The sequence below is a fragment of the Mesoplodon mirus genome (assembly GCF_964341445.2).
Source record: "Mesoplodon mirus genome assembly, chromosome: 15".
Taxonomy (NCBI): domain Eukaryota; kingdom Metazoa; phylum Chordata; class Mammalia; order Artiodactyla; family Ziphiidae; genus Mesoplodon; species Mesoplodon mirus.
The window spans coordinates 53,319,590-53,339,787 of record NC_138991.1 but is presented as its reverse complement, the minus strand read 5'-3'; the positions used below and the strand labels follow the sequence as shown (position 1 = coordinate 53,339,787).

The 20,198-nt window shown below is 39.0% G+C and overlaps 1 protein-coding gene across 2 annotated transcripts in view; it reads left to right on the top strand.

Annotated features, from left to right (window-relative positions):
* The window catches only part of RRN3 (RRN3 homolog, RNA polymerase I transcription factor), a 28,279-nt gene extending 8,299 nt beyond the window's left edge, over window positions 1-19,980 (top strand). For both annotated transcript variants that reach the window (XM_082644693.1, XM_082644692.1), the window contains exons 7-18: window positions 327-390; window positions 1,372-1,441; window positions 3,922-4,020; window positions 6,060-6,152; window positions 7,152-7,290; window positions 8,490-8,620; window positions 10,636-10,766; window positions 11,720-11,904; window positions 13,044-13,152; window positions 15,731-15,883; window positions 16,888-16,975; window positions 17,878-19,980. In XM_082644693.1, the coding sequence (XP_082500819.1) occupies window positions 327-390; window positions 1,372-1,441; window positions 3,922-4,020; window positions 6,060-6,152; window positions 7,152-7,290; window positions 8,490-8,620; window positions 10,636-10,766; window positions 11,720-11,904; window positions 13,044-13,152; window positions 15,731-15,883; window positions 16,888-16,975; window positions 17,878-18,039 (1,424 nt within the window). In that variant the 3' untranslated portion in view covers window positions 18,040-19,980. The remainder of the gene's footprint in view (window positions 1-326; window positions 391-1,371; window positions 1,442-3,921; window positions 4,021-6,059; window positions 6,153-7,151; window positions 7,291-8,489; window positions 8,621-10,635; window positions 10,767-11,719; window positions 11,905-13,043; window positions 13,153-15,730; window positions 15,884-16,887; window positions 16,976-17,877) is intronic.
* The last annotated feature ends 218 nt before the right edge of the window (window positions 19,981-20,198 follow it).

The window sequence follows — 20,198 nt, the reverse complement described above, 5'->3', positions numbered from 1 at the left end:
ACGCGTGCTGAACTGTCCTAGTGACCACGTGCTGAACGCTGAAGTTTCCTGGCACCTCCAGGACTTAATCTGATATGTAGGCTGCAACAAAAGGCAACCTTTGATGGAATCATTTTGTTATATTTAATGTTAATGTGCAATCAGTTGCCCTTAATGGCATTATTTATAGTCTTCATTGATAGTCGGTCATGGAGAAAACTCTTGAAATTATTATTTTGCTGACAAATGATTCAGTTTTGGTTAGCAGGCATTTTTAGACTTAGGTAGATAATTGTTCAGTTTTCAGTTTTATCTTGATGCTCATACTCTCCCTTTTCACCTTGTAGATCTTCCTGCAAATTTTGACACATGTCACAGAGCCTTAAAAATAATAGCAAGATATGTCCCATCGTGAGTATACTTTGGTTACTTATTTTGAATTGTGGTGTTTAAGTCTCAAGAAAATTATGATTGGTTAGTAGAAAATTGTAAAATATTCATAGCATCAAAACTGAAGTTATATGCTGCATATTTTTTGTATCCTGTTGATATCAGATCACATTCTATAAAAAATGGCATTTCAGTTCTCTATTCATTGTCTTTAACTATTTTTCAAAACTTGTATGCAAATTCTCCCCTCCAGCTTTTTATGGTGGTTGGAATTTTGCTTTTATCTTCAACAGACACGATATCCAAAACTTTTCAGTTAGAAGCCCCTGCGTTTGTGTCATGCCATATGAATAAAAATTAGTTCTAAGAAAATCTTTTAAGGTGTGTAGGTTTCTTTTGGAGGGGTGAACTTCAAATTCCCCCAGTAAGTTTAGCAAATAAGCTAACTTTAAAAAGTCTAGGGCTTCCCTGGTGGCGCAGTGGTTGAGAGTCCGCTTGCCGATGCAGGGGACACGGGTTTGTGCCCCAGTCCGGGAAGATCCCACATGCCGCGGAGTGGCTGGGCCCGTGAGCCATGGCCGCTGAGCCTGCGCGTCTGGAGCCTGTGCTCCGCAACAAGAGAGGCCACAGCAGTGAGAGGCCTGCGTACTGCAAAAAAAAAAAAAAAAAAGTCCAAGTTGATAATTTTTTCTCCTTTTTAAAATAATATATATGTGCAGTGGGAAGTGTTTAGATTTTAAACTGAAGCCTTCATTAAACTTTTGTGGAAGAAAGGATCCCCCTTTAATTTACTGTTGATATCAAACTTAATAGAAGCTTATTTTTCCCTAAGTTGTTACAGATTTTCTCTGAAGCCATGCATTTATTTTCAGTTCCAATTGCTTGAAGTAGGAGTTACCGTTTGCCTCCTGTATCTATATTTGCTCTTAGAATGGAAATGTTAACCTTCCAAGAATGTCCAGTTAACATGGATTGACTGCATGTTTTTTCTTTTTAAAATAGAACACCATGGTTTCTTATGCCGATACTGGTGGAAAAATTTCCGTTTGTTCGAAAATCGGAGAGAACGTTGGTAAGAAATCTTTTCATGGGGGAAACTAATGGAAAAGTTGTTTTTTGTGATGTAGTTTTAGGTGAGTTTAGGTCTTTTTCTTAAAAGTTGTTTTGTCTGCTGAATTTTAAACTCAAGACTAAGAATTTGACTCAGATTCCTTTCCTAGCAAGTGACTGACTGAGGGTTCTCAGTGCCTTTTCTCTTATTCCTACGTGCAAGTCAAAGGCAGAGTCCATTGCAGAAATATCTAAATAGGCTTAATGCTTACACAGATGGGAATTACTAGAAGATAATAGTTCATTTACTACCAATTATAAACATGCTTTATTTGAACATGAAGGCAGAGCCTTCTATAGATGAAGTCTTAAGTTTTTTGTGTAATATTTAGATCATCTGCATAACTTTCAATAGTGGTTCCCTTTTAAGCATAGATTATTTTTTCCTAAATAATATATTACAGGTATTAAATAAGGAGTTAATAACTTTTGCTGCTATTTGTGATGGTGTGCTTCAAGTGGAGTATTACAAATTCTGTATCTCTTATGAACATAATTGCAAAAATTCTCAACAAAATACTGGAAAATTGAACCTAACAACATATAAAAGGAATTATGCACCATGATCAAATGAAATTTATCCTAGGAATGCAAGGTTGATTTAATACCCCAAAACCAATTAGTATACTGTATCAGAATAAATGATAAATACCACATGGTCATCTCAATAGATGGAAAAACACCAGAACCCTTTTATGACAAAAATAGAAGGGAACTTTCTCAACCTGATAAAAGGCATCTATGAAAAATTCACAACTAACTTTATACTCAGTAGTGAAAGACTGAAGGCTTTCCCCTAAGATAAGGAACAAAACAAGGATGTCCACTTTTGCCATTTCTGGTCAGTATTATTCTAGAGGTTCTAGCCAGGTGAGTTAGGCAACAAAAAGAAAAAGGCATCCAAATTGGAAAGGAAGAAGTAAAACTATCTCTGTATAGAAGAATCTTAAGGAATCCACAAAAACAGTAGAGGTAATAAATGAGTTCAGTATAGTCACAGGATATAAGATTAATGTATAAAAACTTGTTGTACAGGACAATGGGGAAAAGAATAGTCTTTTCAACAATTGGTTCTGGGACAAGAGTATGTTCACATGCAAAGAATGAAATAGGACTTGTTACACCATATACAAAATTGAACTCAAAGTAGATAAAACTCTTAGAAAATAGGTGAAAATATTTGTGACCTTGGATTAGACAACAATTTCTAGATATACCACAAGCAGCCATAGAAGAAGTTAAATTGGATTTCATCAAAATTAAAAACTGTTGTGCTTCATAGGACACCTTTAAGAAAATGAAAAGATGACTTAAAATGGGGAAATACTTGCAAATCATGTATCGGATAAAGGCCTTGTATCTAGAGTATATAAATAACTCTTACTAACTCAATAATGAAAAGTCATATAACCCAATTTAAAAATGGACAAAGGGTCTGAATAGGTGTTTCTCCAAAATAGTCATACAAATGGCTAATGAGCACATGAGAAACTCAACATCATTAGCCATTAGGGAAATGCAAGTCAAAACCATGAGATACTGTTTCTTACCAACTAGGATGGCTGTACTCAAAAAGATAGATAATAGCAAGTGTTGGCAAGGATGTGGAGTAACCAGAACCCCCCTACCCTGCCGGTGGGAATGTAAAATGGTAAATGGTTCAGCTACTTTGGAAAACAGTCTTACAGTTCCTCAAAAAGGTTAAATGTAGAATTGCCATATGACCTAGTATTTCCACTGCTAAGTACATACCCAAGAGAAATAAAAATATATGTCCACCTGAAAACTTTTACATGAATGTTCAAGGCAGCATTATTCACGGTAGCCAAAATATGGAAATCAAATGTTTAGCAGCTTATGAATAAACAGAATGTGCTATGTCTATACATTGGAATATTATTTGGCAATAAAAAAAGAATAGTTTACTTTCTACAACATGAATGGACCTTGAAAACATTATGCTAAAACACCACATGTTGTAAGATTCCACTTATATGGAATGTCTGTACTAGGCAAATTCATAGAGAAAGAAAGTAGACCAGTGGTTACCTAGGGCTGGGAGAAGGTACATTATTAGAAGATACAAGGTTTTTTTTTAGAGTGATGAAAATGTTCTAAAATTGATTATGGTGATGGTTACACAACTCTGTGAATATACTAAAAACTATTGAATTGTACACTTTATAAATAGGTGAATTTTATATGAATTATATCTCAACAAACCTGTTTTAGAAACACTGTAGAAGTATACAAATCACAAACTTAATTTACTGGGGGTAATTAAATTATTCTAATATTGTGTATATAAACTGTTGTTTCTATGTTGCTTGATAGTCTTTTCTGTTTGAATAGTTGAAACTAAAGATTGTGTAATTGATGTTTTGCTTGCATAATTATGAAACATTTATTCTCTGTTGAAATGTTCATCTTTTTATGTTTTAGGAATGTTATGTTCATAACTTACTAAGGATTAGTGTGTATTTTCCAACCTTGAGACATGAAATTCTGGAGCTCGTTATTGAAAAGCTGCTCAAGTTGGACGTAAGTATTGGGTAATCTGTTTTTCTCTTTGATTTTTATTTATTAAGTAATGTTATAGTGTTTGTTATCATCATAATATTTGAAACAGTAGTAGCAACAATGGAAAAAAATCCACAGTTCCACCTTTGATTCATTTCTTTGAACATTTCTTTGAGCATTGATGTGCTGGTGTTTATAGACAGTCCCATCTCCCATGGTTGGGGAACAAGGCATTAATTAAATAGTCACGTAAATGGAAAAGTACAGTTGTGGTAAATGCTGTGAATGGAGCACATGCGTTATGAGCTAGAAAACCTGATGTAGTCAGAAGAAGTTGGAAATGCATACCTAAGGAAGTTATTTTGGGATTCTTTATACTTTTTTTAAAGAGGCTTGCAATAAGCTGCAGTGGGAATGAGAAAGTGATAGATTCTGGTGACACGGGGAGGAAAGGTCCTTGAGACTGGATTGGAAGTAGGGGAGTAGAAGGTAAGGGAAAGGAACCCTTCAAAGGTAGCTCCCTGTGGAAGGAAAGTTTGGTGTTGTGGTAACGGTAATGAGAAACGTCAGGAGGAAGTTGCAGGATGATGAGTTCCATTTTGGATGGATTGAGGTGCAGGTGGGGAGCTAATGGAGAATATTCACCAAGCAGTTGTAGCTGCAGGTAGGGCACTGAGAATGAGGCCAACAGGAGAGGGGAAGTGAGATTGGAAATGAGAGGAAAACCAAGAGTCTGGACACCCAGGGAGGATCTGGAGGGGGGAAGGCTTTAGTAGGCAGCATGAGATATTGCTGACCTTTCTTTCTTTCCTTTCTTTTTTTCTTTCTTTCTTATTTATTTATTTATCATTATTTATTTATTTTTTGCCTGTGTTGCGTCTTAGTTGGCAACATGAGGGATCTTTTGTTGCGACGCATGGACTTCTCTCTAGTTGTGGTGTGCGGATTTTCTCTCTCTAGTTGTGGTGTGCGGGTTTTCTCTCTCTAGTGATTTACGGGTGTTCTCTATATAGTTGTGGCGTGTGGTTCCAGAGTGCATGGGCTCTGTAGTTTGCAGAATGCAGGCTCTCTAGTTGCAGCGCACAGGCTCAGTAGTTGTGGCGTGCGGGCTTAGTTGCCCCGTGGCATGTGGGATCTTAGTTCCCTGACTAGGGATCGAACCCACGTACCCTGCATTGGAAGGCAGATTCTTTACAATTGGACCACCAGGGAAGTCCCCTATTGCTGAGCTTTTTAGGGAGGATGAGAAAAGCAAAGTCCTTGGGTTTGGTGTTTAGGAGGTAGTCTGTTGCTGGAGAGAGCATGGATGGTTAGGAAGTGGGGCTGCTAGAGACGCGGTGAGGGTTTGTGGTGTAAAGAGGGGATGAGGCAGGGTGAGAGACATGTTTCAGGGTTGGGGAGACTTGAGGTTTGTGGACTAAGGAAATAGGAGTTGATGGGAAGAACATTGATTCTGTAGGAGGTCTAGGAAGGGCTGGAGGTTGGGTGGGCTGGCACATTGCTCACTTGGAGTTAAACCTCTCTGGTCAACTGCATAAATATATGCTTATGGAACGTTTTAGAGTATATTTAGGAAGAAGGTCATTTATAGACAGTTGAAAAGGCATGATTTGAGTGGTATGTTAAACAAGATATCTGAAGGGTTATATAGCCAAATAAATATTCATTAATTCAAAATTGATTGCATTTAATAATTTTCTCCTCAGTTGATTGATGATATGCTTCTTATACACCATGCATGTGTCTTGTGCATAGTAAGAATTGGAATAAAGGTTGAGTTTGTTGAAGCTATCTGTTTTAGACCAACATAGCACAGTTCATATTAATTTTATGTACATATGTAGTACAGGGAGCTTAATTTATAATCTTGTAAATTTCTCCATGACCCAGACCCATTTATAGGTTTGCATTGTGATTGTTTATTGAGTTACAGTGCTATATAGGGTGCTAATAGGGACATCTTTAAAGCATGTGTATCAGATGAATTTCAAGTCCCTGAATAATGTAGTTATATTTTAAATGCTTTTATTCTTTTTTTTTTTTTCTTTGTTGTAATGTAGGTGAATGCATCCCGGCAGGATATTGAAGATGCTGAGGAAACAGCAACTCAGACTAGTAGTGGAACAGATGCCACAGAAGGGCTCTTTAATATGGTGAGCATTTATTAATGAAATCAGACATATGCAGTTCACAGTCCCAGAGGGTGGGAAGAAACAGCTAATGGCTTCTTACCTTTTTCAAGGCTTTGAATTAAAACAGTAGTTCAGCAAACTTGAAAATGATTTTTTAAATGAGTAGTTTGCTTTTTTGTGGCTTATTGACTAGTAGAGCTTATTTCCAAGGCTTTGAATTTGGGTTTGGTGAAGTATGTTTCATTTTTATTCTTCTGTTTGTTCTTTGTTTTTGTAAACCACATATTGTTTGTGAAAGAGTGATAAATGGAAAAGCATACCAATGTAACTTCTGTGTTTTACAAATTGTATACCTTAATGCACTGCTTCTCTACCTGGGGCAGTGTCTTCAGTTGGGTTCACTCGGAGGAGAGCCTGAGATGGGGATTCAGGTGCCCTTGGGGCAGAGGGTGTGAGGAAGCTGGAAAAGACGGGAAGGAACTAAGTGAGAGTTCAGTCTCAGTTGGAAAGCAGCTACAGCCTGATCCCCCGCAGAAGCTCTGGAGCATGAGTTGCAGGATAGAGTTAGTCCTACCTTGAGACCAAAGAGATGGCCTCCTGTGACTTCATGTCAGTCAGTTCTGATGGGGAGGGAATGGGAGCAGCAAGGGCATTTCTCTGGAGAAGGGGGGCAGCTGTGAGCTGTCGGCAGCCAATACTCATAGCAGCTCGGGGATGGGTGCCCTGTCCTGGGAAAGGAAACCTGGCACCAACAGTGGGTGCCAGGAGCTGGGGGAAATCTGTGATGTTTGCATGGCCACACTGTAAATGGGTGTCTAAATGAGAATCAGAGGCTGAATCTGTGCTTTCATTTTGAATTCCACGGGTGGTTCTGATTCACACCTCTGGTTGAGAGCCCCTGCCTGGAAAGGTCTTTGTGTATTTTATTTTATCTTTTAAAGGAAATGATTACCTCAGAATTTTCTCACTAAACTACTTTTACTGAGGCTTTTAATGTTAGTTTTTACTTTACTTTCAAAGGACGAAGATGAAGAAACTGACCATGAAACAAAGGCCGATCCGGGAATGCTTGATCAGATGGTCCATCCTGTAGCTGAACGCCTGGACATCCTGCTGTCTTTACTTTTGTCCTACATTAAGGATGTCTGCTATGTAGATGGTAACAACCTGTAGTAGTCACAGTAACCGCTGCTTTGTTGAACACCTACAATGCACTGTGCTGGCTATTTTTCATACTTTAGTACTGATAGAAATCCTGTCAAAAAATCACTGTTTTGAGTATGGGGAAGAGAAGGTTTAGAGAGATTGTTACTTGCCAACATGACATAGCTTGAGAATAGTGGGACTGGGATTCAGGCTTAGTTATGTTTGTCTTCAAAGCCCTTGATGATATTTTCACTGATTACTGTATTGAAAGCTTATATATGGAGTTTGGACAGTTTTAGGCGGACCTCAAGTTCAAGACATTTAAGAAATGGTGTAGTAGACGTTGATACGTGGTACTTGGTGTTCCGTATTGAATTTAGAGTCTAGGTCCTTTGGTTTTGCCAGGTGTTGGTACTGTAGTGAACAAATTGAAATGCTTCTTGCCCTTACAGAATTTTTAGTTTAGAGGCTTTGCCATGCCACTCAGTCCTATTATTAGGACTTGAATCTGAATTAATATGTTACTACTTTAACTTTCTTGCTGTTATAAAAATAATACATATTGATTAGAGAAAATTTGGAGAATACAGGAAAGGATTTTTACAAAGTTTATACAGCCACATTCTTACTATTTGGAGAACCATGATTGGCATTTTTTTTTTCTTTTCTGTTTGCATGGGTATATGTGTTTTTCTCAGTGGATTTGGGGATCACACTATATGTAGTATTTTATAATCTTTCCTTTTCACCTCTTGTGAACATTTTCTCATACCATTCACTGTTCTTCTAAAATAGTTATATGGATTTAACTGGTTTCTTATTTTTTTTTCTCCCCCTGCTTTTTTTGCCATTATAAATAACAGTATAATGAACATCCTTGTATATATATTGTCAGTTATTTGCTTGTGATAAATTTCTAGCAGTAGAATTACTGGATCAGAGGGCTTCTGCTTCTAAATGGCAGTTTTACAATGTGTGGCATCACAGTAGTATGTATGAGATGAGAGCCTGCTTCCTTGCCAGTGCTGGGTTATTGTAATTAAAAAGGAAACTGTACAAAATAAAGATGGCATTCCCCCCCACCACCCCCCATAGCTTAATAGATGATGTATGTCTTAATGGTGTTGTTTGCTGTTTACAAATTTGGTAAATGAAACTGGTAGCTTGAAAATAATGTCTTTATAAAACTGAAATGCCAAATTTTCTTTGTAGGTAAGATTGATAACAACAAAACAAAGGATTTATATCGAGATCTCATAACCATCTTTGACAAACTCCTGTTGCCCACCCATGCCTCTTGCCATGTGCAGTTTTTCATGTTTTACCTCTGTAGCTTTAAATTGGTGAGTATGTCATTCACATTATTGTAGCTTATTTTATTCTTTCCCAGAATTTTCCCTTAAAAAATGGGGGGTGGGGCTTCCCAGGTGGCGCAGTGGTTGAGAGTCCACCTGCCGATGCAGAGGACACAGGTTCGTGCCCTGGTCCGGGAAGATCCCACATGCCACGGAGCGGCTAGGCCTGTGAGCCATGGCCGCTGAGCCTGCACGTCCGGAGCCTGTGCTCTGCAACGGGAGAGGCCACAACAGTGAGAGGCCCGTGTACCGCAAAAAAAAAAAAAAAAAAAAAATGGGGGGTGGAAGGAGGTGTGGAATAGAGACCATGAGGTATTTCTTTGTCTTGAGCTCATTTTACTTAGTGCCCCTGGTGAAATAACAAGCCCTTTTCAACCCATGGAAAGAGCAGAGGGCATTGCTGCTGCCCTTCAGCTTAAGCTGAGTGCTCTGAAAGTGTCATCCTGCATGTGGTCCACTAGGTGGTGCCCTTCCCTTTAGTTCAAGCCTTTATTAAAATCTCATAAGGGATATTTAACTGTTTATTTTCTTTATTCTCTTTCAGTTGATCTTAACTAGCCCAAACTAAATTTTTAATCTAGGATTTTAAAACTTTAGACTTTGTTTTTCTATTTTGAGAACAAAGCAAACCAAAGGAACACAGGACTCTTCTTTGCAACTATTTTGTAGCTTCCTAGAATAGTCCAGGAGAGTATTGGTCACGGATAGGAAGGTTAAACTCAATCTGCCCCAAAGCATGTGTTAGTAGCTTTTGAAAAGAGCTATTTGGGAGAAGTTGGAGGTTGCATCCTTTGTTGAAAAGAAGCGAATTGGTCTGTTTTTTTCCTACAATTAGCATAATTAGTCAAATGCCAACTATACTTTGTTTATTTTAAAATATTTATTTATTTATTTTGGCTGCACCGGGTCTTTGTTGCAGCATGCAGGATATTTTAGTTGCAGCATACGGTCTCATATTTGGGGCATGTGTGCGGGATCTAGTTCCCTGACCAGGGATCGAACCGGGGCCCCCTGCATTGGGAGCTCACGGTCTTACCCACTGGACCACCAGGGAAGTCCCACCGACTATACTTTAGTCTCTATTTCTGGTTAAGTTTGATATGTGTAGTCTGAAAGGTAGTGCAGAAGGGGTTCCCATGTGAGCGTGGTTAATCACTGGTTTCCAGTTATGGCTAAATATCAGAATCACTTACATAGCTTTATTTATTTATTTATTTTTGGCTGCGCCACTTAGCTTTTGGGATCTTAGCTCCCTGACCAGGGATAGAACCTGGGCCCTGGCAGTGAGAGAACCGAATCCTAACTACTGGACCACCAGAGAACTTCCGCTAACAGAGCTTTAAACACTGGTGGATCCCAAAGCCCTGTCACAAATCTGTAGGGTTCCAAAGCCCTGAATCTGTAGGGTTGATTTTTTTTTTTTTTTTTTTTTTTTTTTGGCTATGTTGGGTCTTGCTTGCTGTGCGCGGGCTTTCTCTAGTTGCAGTGAGCTGGGGCTCCTCTTTGTTGCGGTGCATGGGCTTCTGATTGCGGTGGCTTCTCTTGTTGCGGAGTACAGGCTCTAGGCGCACAGGCTTTAGTAGTTGTGGCACACAGGCTCAGTAGTTGTGGCTTGTGGGCTCTAGAGCTCAGGCTCAGTAGTTGTGGCGCACGGGCTTAGTTGCTCTGTGGCATGTGGGATCTTCTTGGACCAGGGCTCGAACCTGTGTCCCCTGCATTGGCAGGCGGATTCTTGACCCCTGCTCCACCAGGGAAGCCCCTGTAGGGTTGATTTTGGGATCCATTGAATTATTTAATGCTGTGGAACACCTTTTGTTTTTAATAGTATTATCTCAAGGTGTTTTAAAAATAAGAACCATGATAATGTATTCATTATTTATCTAGCAGTATAACTGAGATACTAGAACTTTCCCATATTGGTGAGTTAAAAATCTTAGGATTCTGATCGCCAGAATATCTTAAGTGTTAAAAAAAGATGAGACCAACACCTTCTCTTTTTATAGGGATTTGCAGAAGCATTTTTGGAACATCTGTGGAAAAAATTGCAGGATCCAAATAATCCTGCTATCATCAGGCAAGCTGCTGCAAATTATATTGGAAGCTTTTTGGCAAGAGCTAAATTTGTTCCTCTTATGTAAGTAACCTAATTTTCCAAGTGCTTTTCATATCATGCTTTAAAAAGTATAGTATTGTTTCAAGTCAGAGAAATATCTGCCTTATTTTTTTGGTCTGTCTTTAAAGTGAAAAAATCTGTTCTCCCACTCTATTCAAGATGTTTATATTTCTGAGAGGCAATTTCATAATAAAATATCTCCTTTTCAAAATGTAAAACCTCACATGAAAAGCTTTTGTAATCTGTTCTGTATGGTTGCACTTGAATATGAAGATCCATTTGTCTTTATGGATGGTGTACAGTGTTGTATACTGTTTTGATTCTTTTTATAGGTTTGTCATTTTTCATTTGCATTCCGAATCAATTGTATCTGTTAAAGCTGAAGGAAAAAATCCTTTTAAAGGTAATAGATCTATTTAGGAGGCCAGCTCTGGACCTGTTTCTTCTAGTTATCCATGAAGATATCTTTGGGCAAGGATGCTATTTAAAAACCCTTTCCTGACAGCTAAAAGCTATCTGGCTGTTCTGCCCTAAATTGTTGACCATGGGATTTCATCAGAACCCCTTAGGGAATGGTGAGGTCAACCGGACTGTCTTTCTCTTGTAAGATGTGGGTAAACATGCCCTGCTCTTTGGCCATATTCCCCCAAGAGGGCTGGGAGGCCATCGGAGAAGCCCTTCTGAGTTGATGAGGAGAAACTGTTCTCCAGCTCTTGGGACTTCAGGCATTCTTAGGGGCCTGCCTGTTGTTCCTAGGCGGTCCATGTGCTTGAGCTTGTAACTGGAAGGCTGTCTTTACACCTGCCTACCATTTTCTTTCCTTTCTTTGCTTCTCTGTGCCCATGGGTGATAGATACAGAAGCCAAAGGACAGACTTTTCTTAGTTTGTAAGGAGAGGCAATTGTGTGTTCTTATATGTCATTCTAGTTTTTTATGAAGCAAGTGAAGTTGACTTGAATTTTTCTTTTCTCTAGTACTGTAAAATCATGCCTCGATCTTTTGGTTAAGTGGCTGCACGTATACCTTAATAACCAGGATTCAGGAACAAAGGCATTTTGTGACGTTGCTCTCCACGGACCATTTTATTCAGCCTGCCAAGCTGTGTTCTACACTTTTGTTTTTAGACACAGGCAGCTTTTAAGTGGAAACCTGAAGGAAGGTCAGTGATGTGGGGTTGATGGATATGAACTGGATTTTCCTTTTAAGCCCCACTTCTAAAAAGATGTGGGGCTTAAAAATAGTTGTATGAACTCTAGTAGGACAAGGTTTTATCACAAGGTAAGTAAAATCAGTGCTTTTTTTTTTTGTATAAATAAATGGTAAGCCTCTTGGTTAAAGAGGACCTATTTTATTTGGGAACATATGTATATGTATAACTGATTCACTTTGTTATAAAGCAGAAACTAACACCATTGTAAAGCAATTATACTCCAATAAAGATGTTAAAAAAAGAGGACCTATTTCTTGTAAGCCATTACATTATGCCATTTTTAGTAATTTTTATCAAAATATACGTCAAAGAATCTCCTAACAAAAGACACTTAGGCACAAGTTGGTTTGCTTGCCTCTTAGAATAAGTGTGGTGTCTTTCTTTTTAACATAGGAGAGAAGTATATTTATCGGTTCCAAGACAGTAGTATCTACCTAATTTTTCCTTCTACCTCCATAGTTTTTTGTAAACAAACAAACAAAACCCTGAAATACAAACAATTAATGCACACTTGAAAAACATGCTCAACTTTACTGATAACTTAAGACATGTAAGTCTCTCTTGGTTTTGTTGGCTGTCGCATTGAGAGATTGTGTGTGTGTGTGTGTGTGTGTGTGTATACATATGGAATTCAAGAAGGAGGAATTCCATATTGTATAATCATTACCTCTAAGGAATGGAGAATCACTGTGTTGCCTCAGCTTTTTAATGATTCCATGATTGTTAGTAGAAATCATCACACAGTCTTTGTTTCCCTCTGTACGTTCAGCATGTGCTGAGGTTGCTTATATCTGAGTTCCAAATTGTCATGTAAGGTTATTGCCCACTGGGAATGTATGTTTACTTCCCGAATCTTTAAAAGAATAAACTCTTTTCTTTAGAAAAGTTGGTTTGGTCATAAATACATATGGTTGAACCTAGTGATATTCTTTGGGCTCTACACTGTGTGACTGTCTACATGGACCTTTAATGCATTTGTGCAAATACCTTTTTTAAATTTGTTTTTTTTACTGTATAAAATCATAGGTGCTGCTTAGACTATTGTGTTTGTACCTTTTTTAAAAAAATCTTTTGTTTTTTAATCAAAGGTTTGAGGTACCTTCAAAGTCTAAATTTTGAACGGATAGTGATGAGTCAGCTAAATCCTCTGAAGATTTGCCTGCCCTCGGTAGTTAACTTTTTTGCTGCAATCACAAAGTAAGTTATTTATGCTTTATTTGTGGAAGTTATTTCAAAGTGAATTTATGTTAGTATTGTAAAATTCCGTTAAATTTCTGTGAAATTATTTAACAAAATTAATAACAAAAAACATTTAAAAACCAATAACCCAGTACTTGTGGAAAGTACTGCATTGAAGGTATTGTTTTTATACTTTGGTTGCACTGGAAATTGCTACTACTTTTTAATCTAAGGACGATAATTCAGCAGAAGCTTAGGCACTTTGAAATAAGTAAGGCAGCTAGCAAGCTGAGAGGTACAAACCACAGATGTTTATTAGAGTGACTCTCATAATGGTAATAAAAATAGACTGGACATGAGATAAACATCCAACAATAGGAAATTGGTTCATTGAGGGCCTTGTGGCTACAGCTGATGTGTGTAGCATTTATTGTGTGCCCAGCACAGTTCTGATAAGCACTCTGCATAGAACTCACTTAATCCTCACACAATCCTATGACTGTATTATTAATCCCTATTTATAAATGATGAGAAGGGGGGCACAGAGAGATTGAATGACTTGTGTGGAGTCATGGCTAGACTGTGGCAGAGCTAAGGTTTGAATGCTGGCAGGCCGGCTCCTTCATAAGCATTCACTGAATTATTCTGCTTCACGTAGAAAGTGAATTGGAGACCTTGGGTATCTTATCATGATATTGAGGGCAGGATCATAGCTTAAAATCTTTAACAGATTGAGCTATTAGAAGATAAGAATAATTTCTGCATCCCTCAGTCCCCTTTAGACATCTTGTTGCTCTCATTCAGCAGGCGTATTTTTCCTTTGCTGGCCATCTAGTTCAAGGTATTCTCTCTCCCTCAGATCTCAAAAATGGTAGTAAAGAACTAAGATAAGAAACCAACAAGCAACAGTGTCCAGTGGGTGGACGTTTCCAGCACATCGCAGGAAGATAGGAAGCAGCTGGAAGAGTAGGACGGATGGAGCAAAGCAGAGGCAGCTGCCCGTAGAATATTCATGGGGTGGGAGAAGAGGGCTGCAGCTGAGGAGCAGACTGGCCAGAGAGGCTCTAGATCTGGGGGTGGGATTAGCATGGATGTTAGGAGTAAGACGTGAGGCTGAGAGCAAGAGGTCGAAATAAAGGTCTGTGTCAAGGAATTTATGGCTCATTCTGTAGCTCCTGCTTCTGCTATATTGACTCATATAGCTGTATTTTGATTTCGACTGCTGCGTAATGTTCTCATAATTTTAAAACATCGATTCTTTGTTGGGATTTAAGCTGTCTTTTTCAGTGTGGGTGCATGGTTGTGTGTGTGTGTCCTGGTACACAGGCACATACTTCCTGTCACCCAGAAGTGCAGTTGCTGGGTTGTAGGAGGTGCACATCTTCACTTTTACCGAATATTACGAAGTACCCCAGTGTGATTTGGCCACTTAACACCAAGAGTCAAATGTGATCCTCGGCTAATGGAACAGAAATGAACATATGGTGCTTAAAATAGCAGTAGTGACCTGAGAGCCTGAGAACAGATACCTGAATGAGTACCGTGGGAGGGAGGGTGGGAGGGGGAGAGTTGGCAAAGGTGAGCTTAATCTTCCTCTCAAAGAAGTGGCCCAGTGACTGATTTTTGAAGTTCCTAAGTCATAACCACCAGGGAGTTTGACAACATATGGTCCTGTTAGGCTTTGTTGTTGTTGTTTTTGTTTTAATTAATTAATTAATTAATTTTTGGCTGCGCTGGGTCTTCGTTGCTGCGCACGGGCTTTCTCTAGTTGCAGCGAGCGGGGGCTACTCTTCGCTTCAGTGCGAGGGCTTGTCATTGCAGCGGCTTCTCCTGTTGCGGAGCATGGGCTCTAGGCGCACGGGCTTCAGTAGTTGTGGCTCGCGGGCTCTAGAGCGCAGGCTCAGTAGTTGTGGCTCACGGGCTTAGTTGCTCCATGGCATGTGGGATCTTCCCGGACCAGGGCTCGAACCCATGTCCCCTGCATTGGTAGGTGGATTCTTAACCACTGCGCCACCAGGGAAGTCCTGGTCCTATTGGTTTTTATCGCAAGTTTTTCTGTCCATTTAACTGTTTTCACTCACTATGCCTTTTCTTTTCTTTACCATTTTCTGAGGTCATGATTCAGTAAACCCTATGGCTCTCCCTTAGTACCCTCCTTAATTTCTTCAACAGCCAAGTGTCTCCACCAACAACCCATATCCCCTCTCAGTGAATCCTGAATCCCTTTTTCACCAACCCACTAATTCTTACAAACAGTAAAAAATAAGTAAAGACAGCTACATAATTCTGTAAACTAAAAGAATTACCGTGGATGCATTAATTTTTAGTGAATAGTGCCTAATTAGTAATCTAAGCCCACTCTCATATTCTTAAAGTGAGAGCACATTTTCTTTCTCCTTAGCTAACTTGTAAATAGTAGGCCCAGAGGACTGTACCCTAAAAGCATTACTTTCTACTTTATGTTATTTTTTTCTTGTAGTTGTTATGTTCAATAAGATCTATGTAGTCGGGGTAGTTGTCACACACGAACGGGCATGTCCATGCAGAGTAATTCCAGCACATTAATGCCTCTGTCTGTGTTGGTTTTATTCCACAGCAAATACCAGCTTGTTTTCTGCTACACCCTCATTGAGAGGAACAACCGCCAGATGCTGCCAGTTATAAGAAACACTGCTGGGGGGGACTCAGTGCAAACCTGCACGAACCCACTTGACACTTTCTTCCCCTTCGATCCTTGTGTACTGAAGAGGTAGGTACACTTAGACAGTCAACCTTTCGATGGTGAATTTAAATGCAGTGTGTATGTGCCTTTACCAGGATCGGGATTTGGGGTTTCTTTGTGGTGAGTGGCCCTTCTGGCCGTTGATAGGGTCTCCTGGTCTCCTTGCGTGTTTTCCAGGCCCAGTGTGGAGAAGCCTGTTCAAGGCTGCTGAGGGTCGTGGCACACGAGGGCTTGCAGGTCTCTCCTTCAGTAGGAGCCCAGATTGACACCAAGAGGTTTTTGTTTTTCTCGAAACCTGTTGGTTTAAAAATACAAGAGGCTGGAGATAGAGGTACCTGGATAGGGAGGATGCTGCCTTTTCTTGGCTCATAAATTTCTGCCTAATGACATGTTCCTTCTTATAGAGACCACATCCCATACTGTTGCACAGGATAAGCAAATGCCAAGTGATTTATCTGTATGGGTAGTTCTGGAAAACCCCCAGGCCAGTCTTAACTTCAAATGTATATATATATATAAGGAAGCAGGATTTCTGCTTATGACAGTTTGTAACTAACAACACAATGATTTGGGATTATCTGGTCCCCTAAGTCTTGGTTGACTGAAACCAGATTGGTCTTTTTACCCAGATTTATTTTTAGTAAATGACTATAGGAATATTAAAAGGGAATTTCCAGAATAATATAATTTCACCTTCATTTGTACATATTATAACTCATTGTTAATCTTTGCAAAGTTAAGTAATTTCACTTGAAAATGAAAAGTTGAAAAAAAAATGAAAAAAAGAAGAAAATGAAAAGTTGAGAAACAGTAGGTGTAATACTCCATCTACGTGAGTGGATGAACTCTTACAAAGAAGGAGCCCCATTAGTTACAGAAGCTACATAGGATATTTTTGGACACTACTATTATTTGAGCGATAGTTTTTACTTCTTCATTTTGGGTAATGGGTCTTGTGAGAAAAGAGTTAAATATGTGGTGACCTTTGCTGTAGTATTTAATTTGATTTTGAAACCTGATCTTCTTGACAGGTCAAAGAAATTCATTGATCCTCTTTATCAGGTATGGGAAGACATGAGTGCAGAAGAGCTTCAGGAGTTTAAGAAACCTATTAAAAAGGTAAATGTATGATTCAACATACTTTCTGGGAATCTCCTATGTGGTTACAGAGCACAGTCAAATAGTTAATAGCAATGTTACACTTGAAAAATACTACATTTGTTCATTCTGCCTTTACAGAATTCCAAGCCCAGGTTGTGTTCTTACAAGAATAGTGCTTGTTTTTTAATGAATTGTTCAAACCAGACACTTCACATGCTGACTTTCGGAAGTGAAGGGTAATTAAAAGTTGGCTTAACACATTTAGATCTCTACCATTTGATCGTTACCACCAAGTACCAGTCTCAGATTTGCTTACTGTTGAAATGTTCCCAGAAGTTAACATTAATTTTGTAGGTTTTCATGAATAGGTGGTGAAGATGCAGGTCTGCAGCACGTCTTGCAGTGCGTGGCCATGGAGCTGAGGCACCTATTGCCAAAGGAGAAAGTTAGAATCCAATAATAAAAAATGTCACCATTTGTTTCTTTGTGGCACATTCATTTCTATATTAAAAGTCAGCTTTAATATGCCTGTCTTCTTTTTCATAAGTAATCATTGGAAAGCTCTTTTTAGTTTTATTCTTTCTTTAAATTTTGTGTTTGAGGAGGATGGTCATTCATTCATTCATTCACATTATGTTAGATTGAGCAAGAATGACATATCATGTTACCTGCCCTCCTTGAGCTTAAAATCTGTTCAAAAAAAAAAAAATCAGACTTTAAACAAACACTCACAACGTGTGATGAGCAGTTGTGCGGATGGTTCATAATAAAGGAGTGTGCATTGGGAAGCGTTCGAAATTAAGATTCTTTTCCTTCACCTTTGTCTTTCCAGAAGTAGCACATTCCTGAGGAAAGGGATTCTTGACAGCATTTCAAACTGCCACTTGTGATCTTGTTGATAATCTCTGTTCTTTGTGCAGGAGGTGGTGGAAGATGAAGAAGATGATTTTTTGAAAGGTGAAGCTGGGATTACACCGAGCTCCTTTGATGCGCATTTCCGCAGTCCTTCAAGCAGTGTGGGCTCCCCACCTGTCTTATACCTGCCAGACCAGTCCCTCATGATCACAAGGATTTGTGACTGAGACTGACATTCCTCCCGTCACGCCCTTCAGTACCAAGGTTCATACTGTTTGAGCATCTCGTTGAACTAGAGCAATTACGTGCTTCAGGCATCTCACTTTCAAGTTAGACTTACTCTAATGTCTGAACAGACATGGTTGGGTTTTTTGTTTTGTTTTTGTTTTTTCTGTTTTGCTCCTGTACAGACAAAAGGAAAAGACAGGGCTTCCCTGGTGGCGCAGTGGTTGAGAGTCACCTGCCGATGCAGGGGACACAGGTTCGTGCCCTGGTCCGGGAAGATCCCACATGCCGCAGAGCGGCTGGGCCCGTGAGCCATGGCCACTGAGCCTGCACGTCCGGAGCCTGTGCTCCGCAGCGGGAGAGGCCACAGCAGTGAGAGGCCCGCGTACTGCAAAAAAAAAAAAAAAAAAAAAACAAAGGAAAAGACAATATCATGTGCAATATTTTACGGTGGAATTGATGATAAGTGTTGAAAGCTTGGCTCGTTTGTTTAATGTATACATTTTTTTGTTACACCTTTTTGACATAATTATTGTGAAATTTCTAATATCAGCAACAGCCTATTTTAACAGATTGCATTTTTAACGAGGTTTTTGTCAGAGCCATACTTAACAGGACATTGTTGATATGATATCTTTTCACTGAAAAATCCTCAAGGACACTCTTTGAAGTCTTCACAATGAGTTTCTTTTGGATATGCTGTTTCCCCTCGACTGTAACTGTATTTGTGTTGCGGGTTTTCAGTGGGGTGCAGAGAAGATAGCAGCAAAGTGTGGGGAGGGGGCCAGGGCTGGTCCTGGATGCTGCAAGTTGGAGCTGGCACTGAAGGAGATCTCCAGGGACTTCAGAAACTAAGAAAAGCCTAGAGGGACGAGAGAGGATTTAGAGAAACAGAATCAGAGACATCATACATTTGTGAGTGTAAAAATAGGTTTAAAAGAAAAAAGGAGTTCCAGGTAAATGTAATTCACGTTGACTGAAGTGGGGTTGGACTTCTATAGAACACAGCTCGCAGTGTTTTACCCTGACGCTCCCAGAAGCGCTGTCAGAACTGGAACTACTTCTAGTGGAATGTAATATTGATCATTGAGAATTTCTTTGTCCAAAAGTAGGGGAAGAGAGGGGATTGTAGGTTATTTGGTGGAATGGTTTTGCTAGCAACAGTAGGTCAGGGTTACAGCTACAGTCCCTGTCTACTGGCTGTTCGTACCATGGATTCCAGCTCAGTGAAATCCTCCTCTGGTGAGGCTCTTTTTGTATTTTTATAACTAAACACTGAGAGAGAGAGGAGTCTAAACAACCTCGCTGTATAATAAATTTGTGCAAGCGCTGCTAGTCATTTTGAAGCTCCTGCATATTTTAGCTTCATTCCTTATTTGTGTACTTGTTATTTGTGAAAATGGACACCTTTAAATATATTTATTTTTCTGCCACTTTCCTATTCTTTATTTAAAGACAAGTGATATTTTCTTGATCACAAATATTTTGTAATGAAATACTTTCTCTTTCCTAGAGCTTTATATGCTCTCATATATTTACATTGATGGCAATGTAGAGTTTGAATTTCAGTCTGTAAATGTTTTTGGAAAATAGAAATTTTTATTGTTTTAAAAAGTTCTGGGTATTGGTGACTTGGTGGAAAGTCGTTTGAGAGCCTTTAGGTTCTCTGTTTTTTTAACTGCTGACAAAAAGGTGGGATTTTTGTATAGTGGATAAAATGAGTAATTGAAAATGTGTCCGTAGAAATTAACAGTAAGTGGGGTCTTTGTGAGTTGAGAAGTAGTTTTAATGTAGAAGTATTTAGACAAATAAGTAAAATTTCAAAGGAGTTTGAGAAAAAAAAATACTGTGAAAATAAAACAATGACGTGGTTAATCTGGAACTTTTGTCCTTATGCCAATAAAGGGAGGTACCCCAATAAAGAAGCTTCTCATGTAAATGTTCTTTTGACTCCTGTGTTTTTTTATTTTATATTTATTGATCTACTGTATTAAAGCACCATTTTGCAATAGAAAACTGCAACTGAGACTTTACTTAATTTATACTTTATTAAAGAGGCAAAAGTATTGCCACTGTGATTGCAAGTACTCAAAAATAATTGCATACTGGTGATGAGAATGGCTTCCAGGTGCATCTGAAGTGTCAGTGACTTTCCTTGATC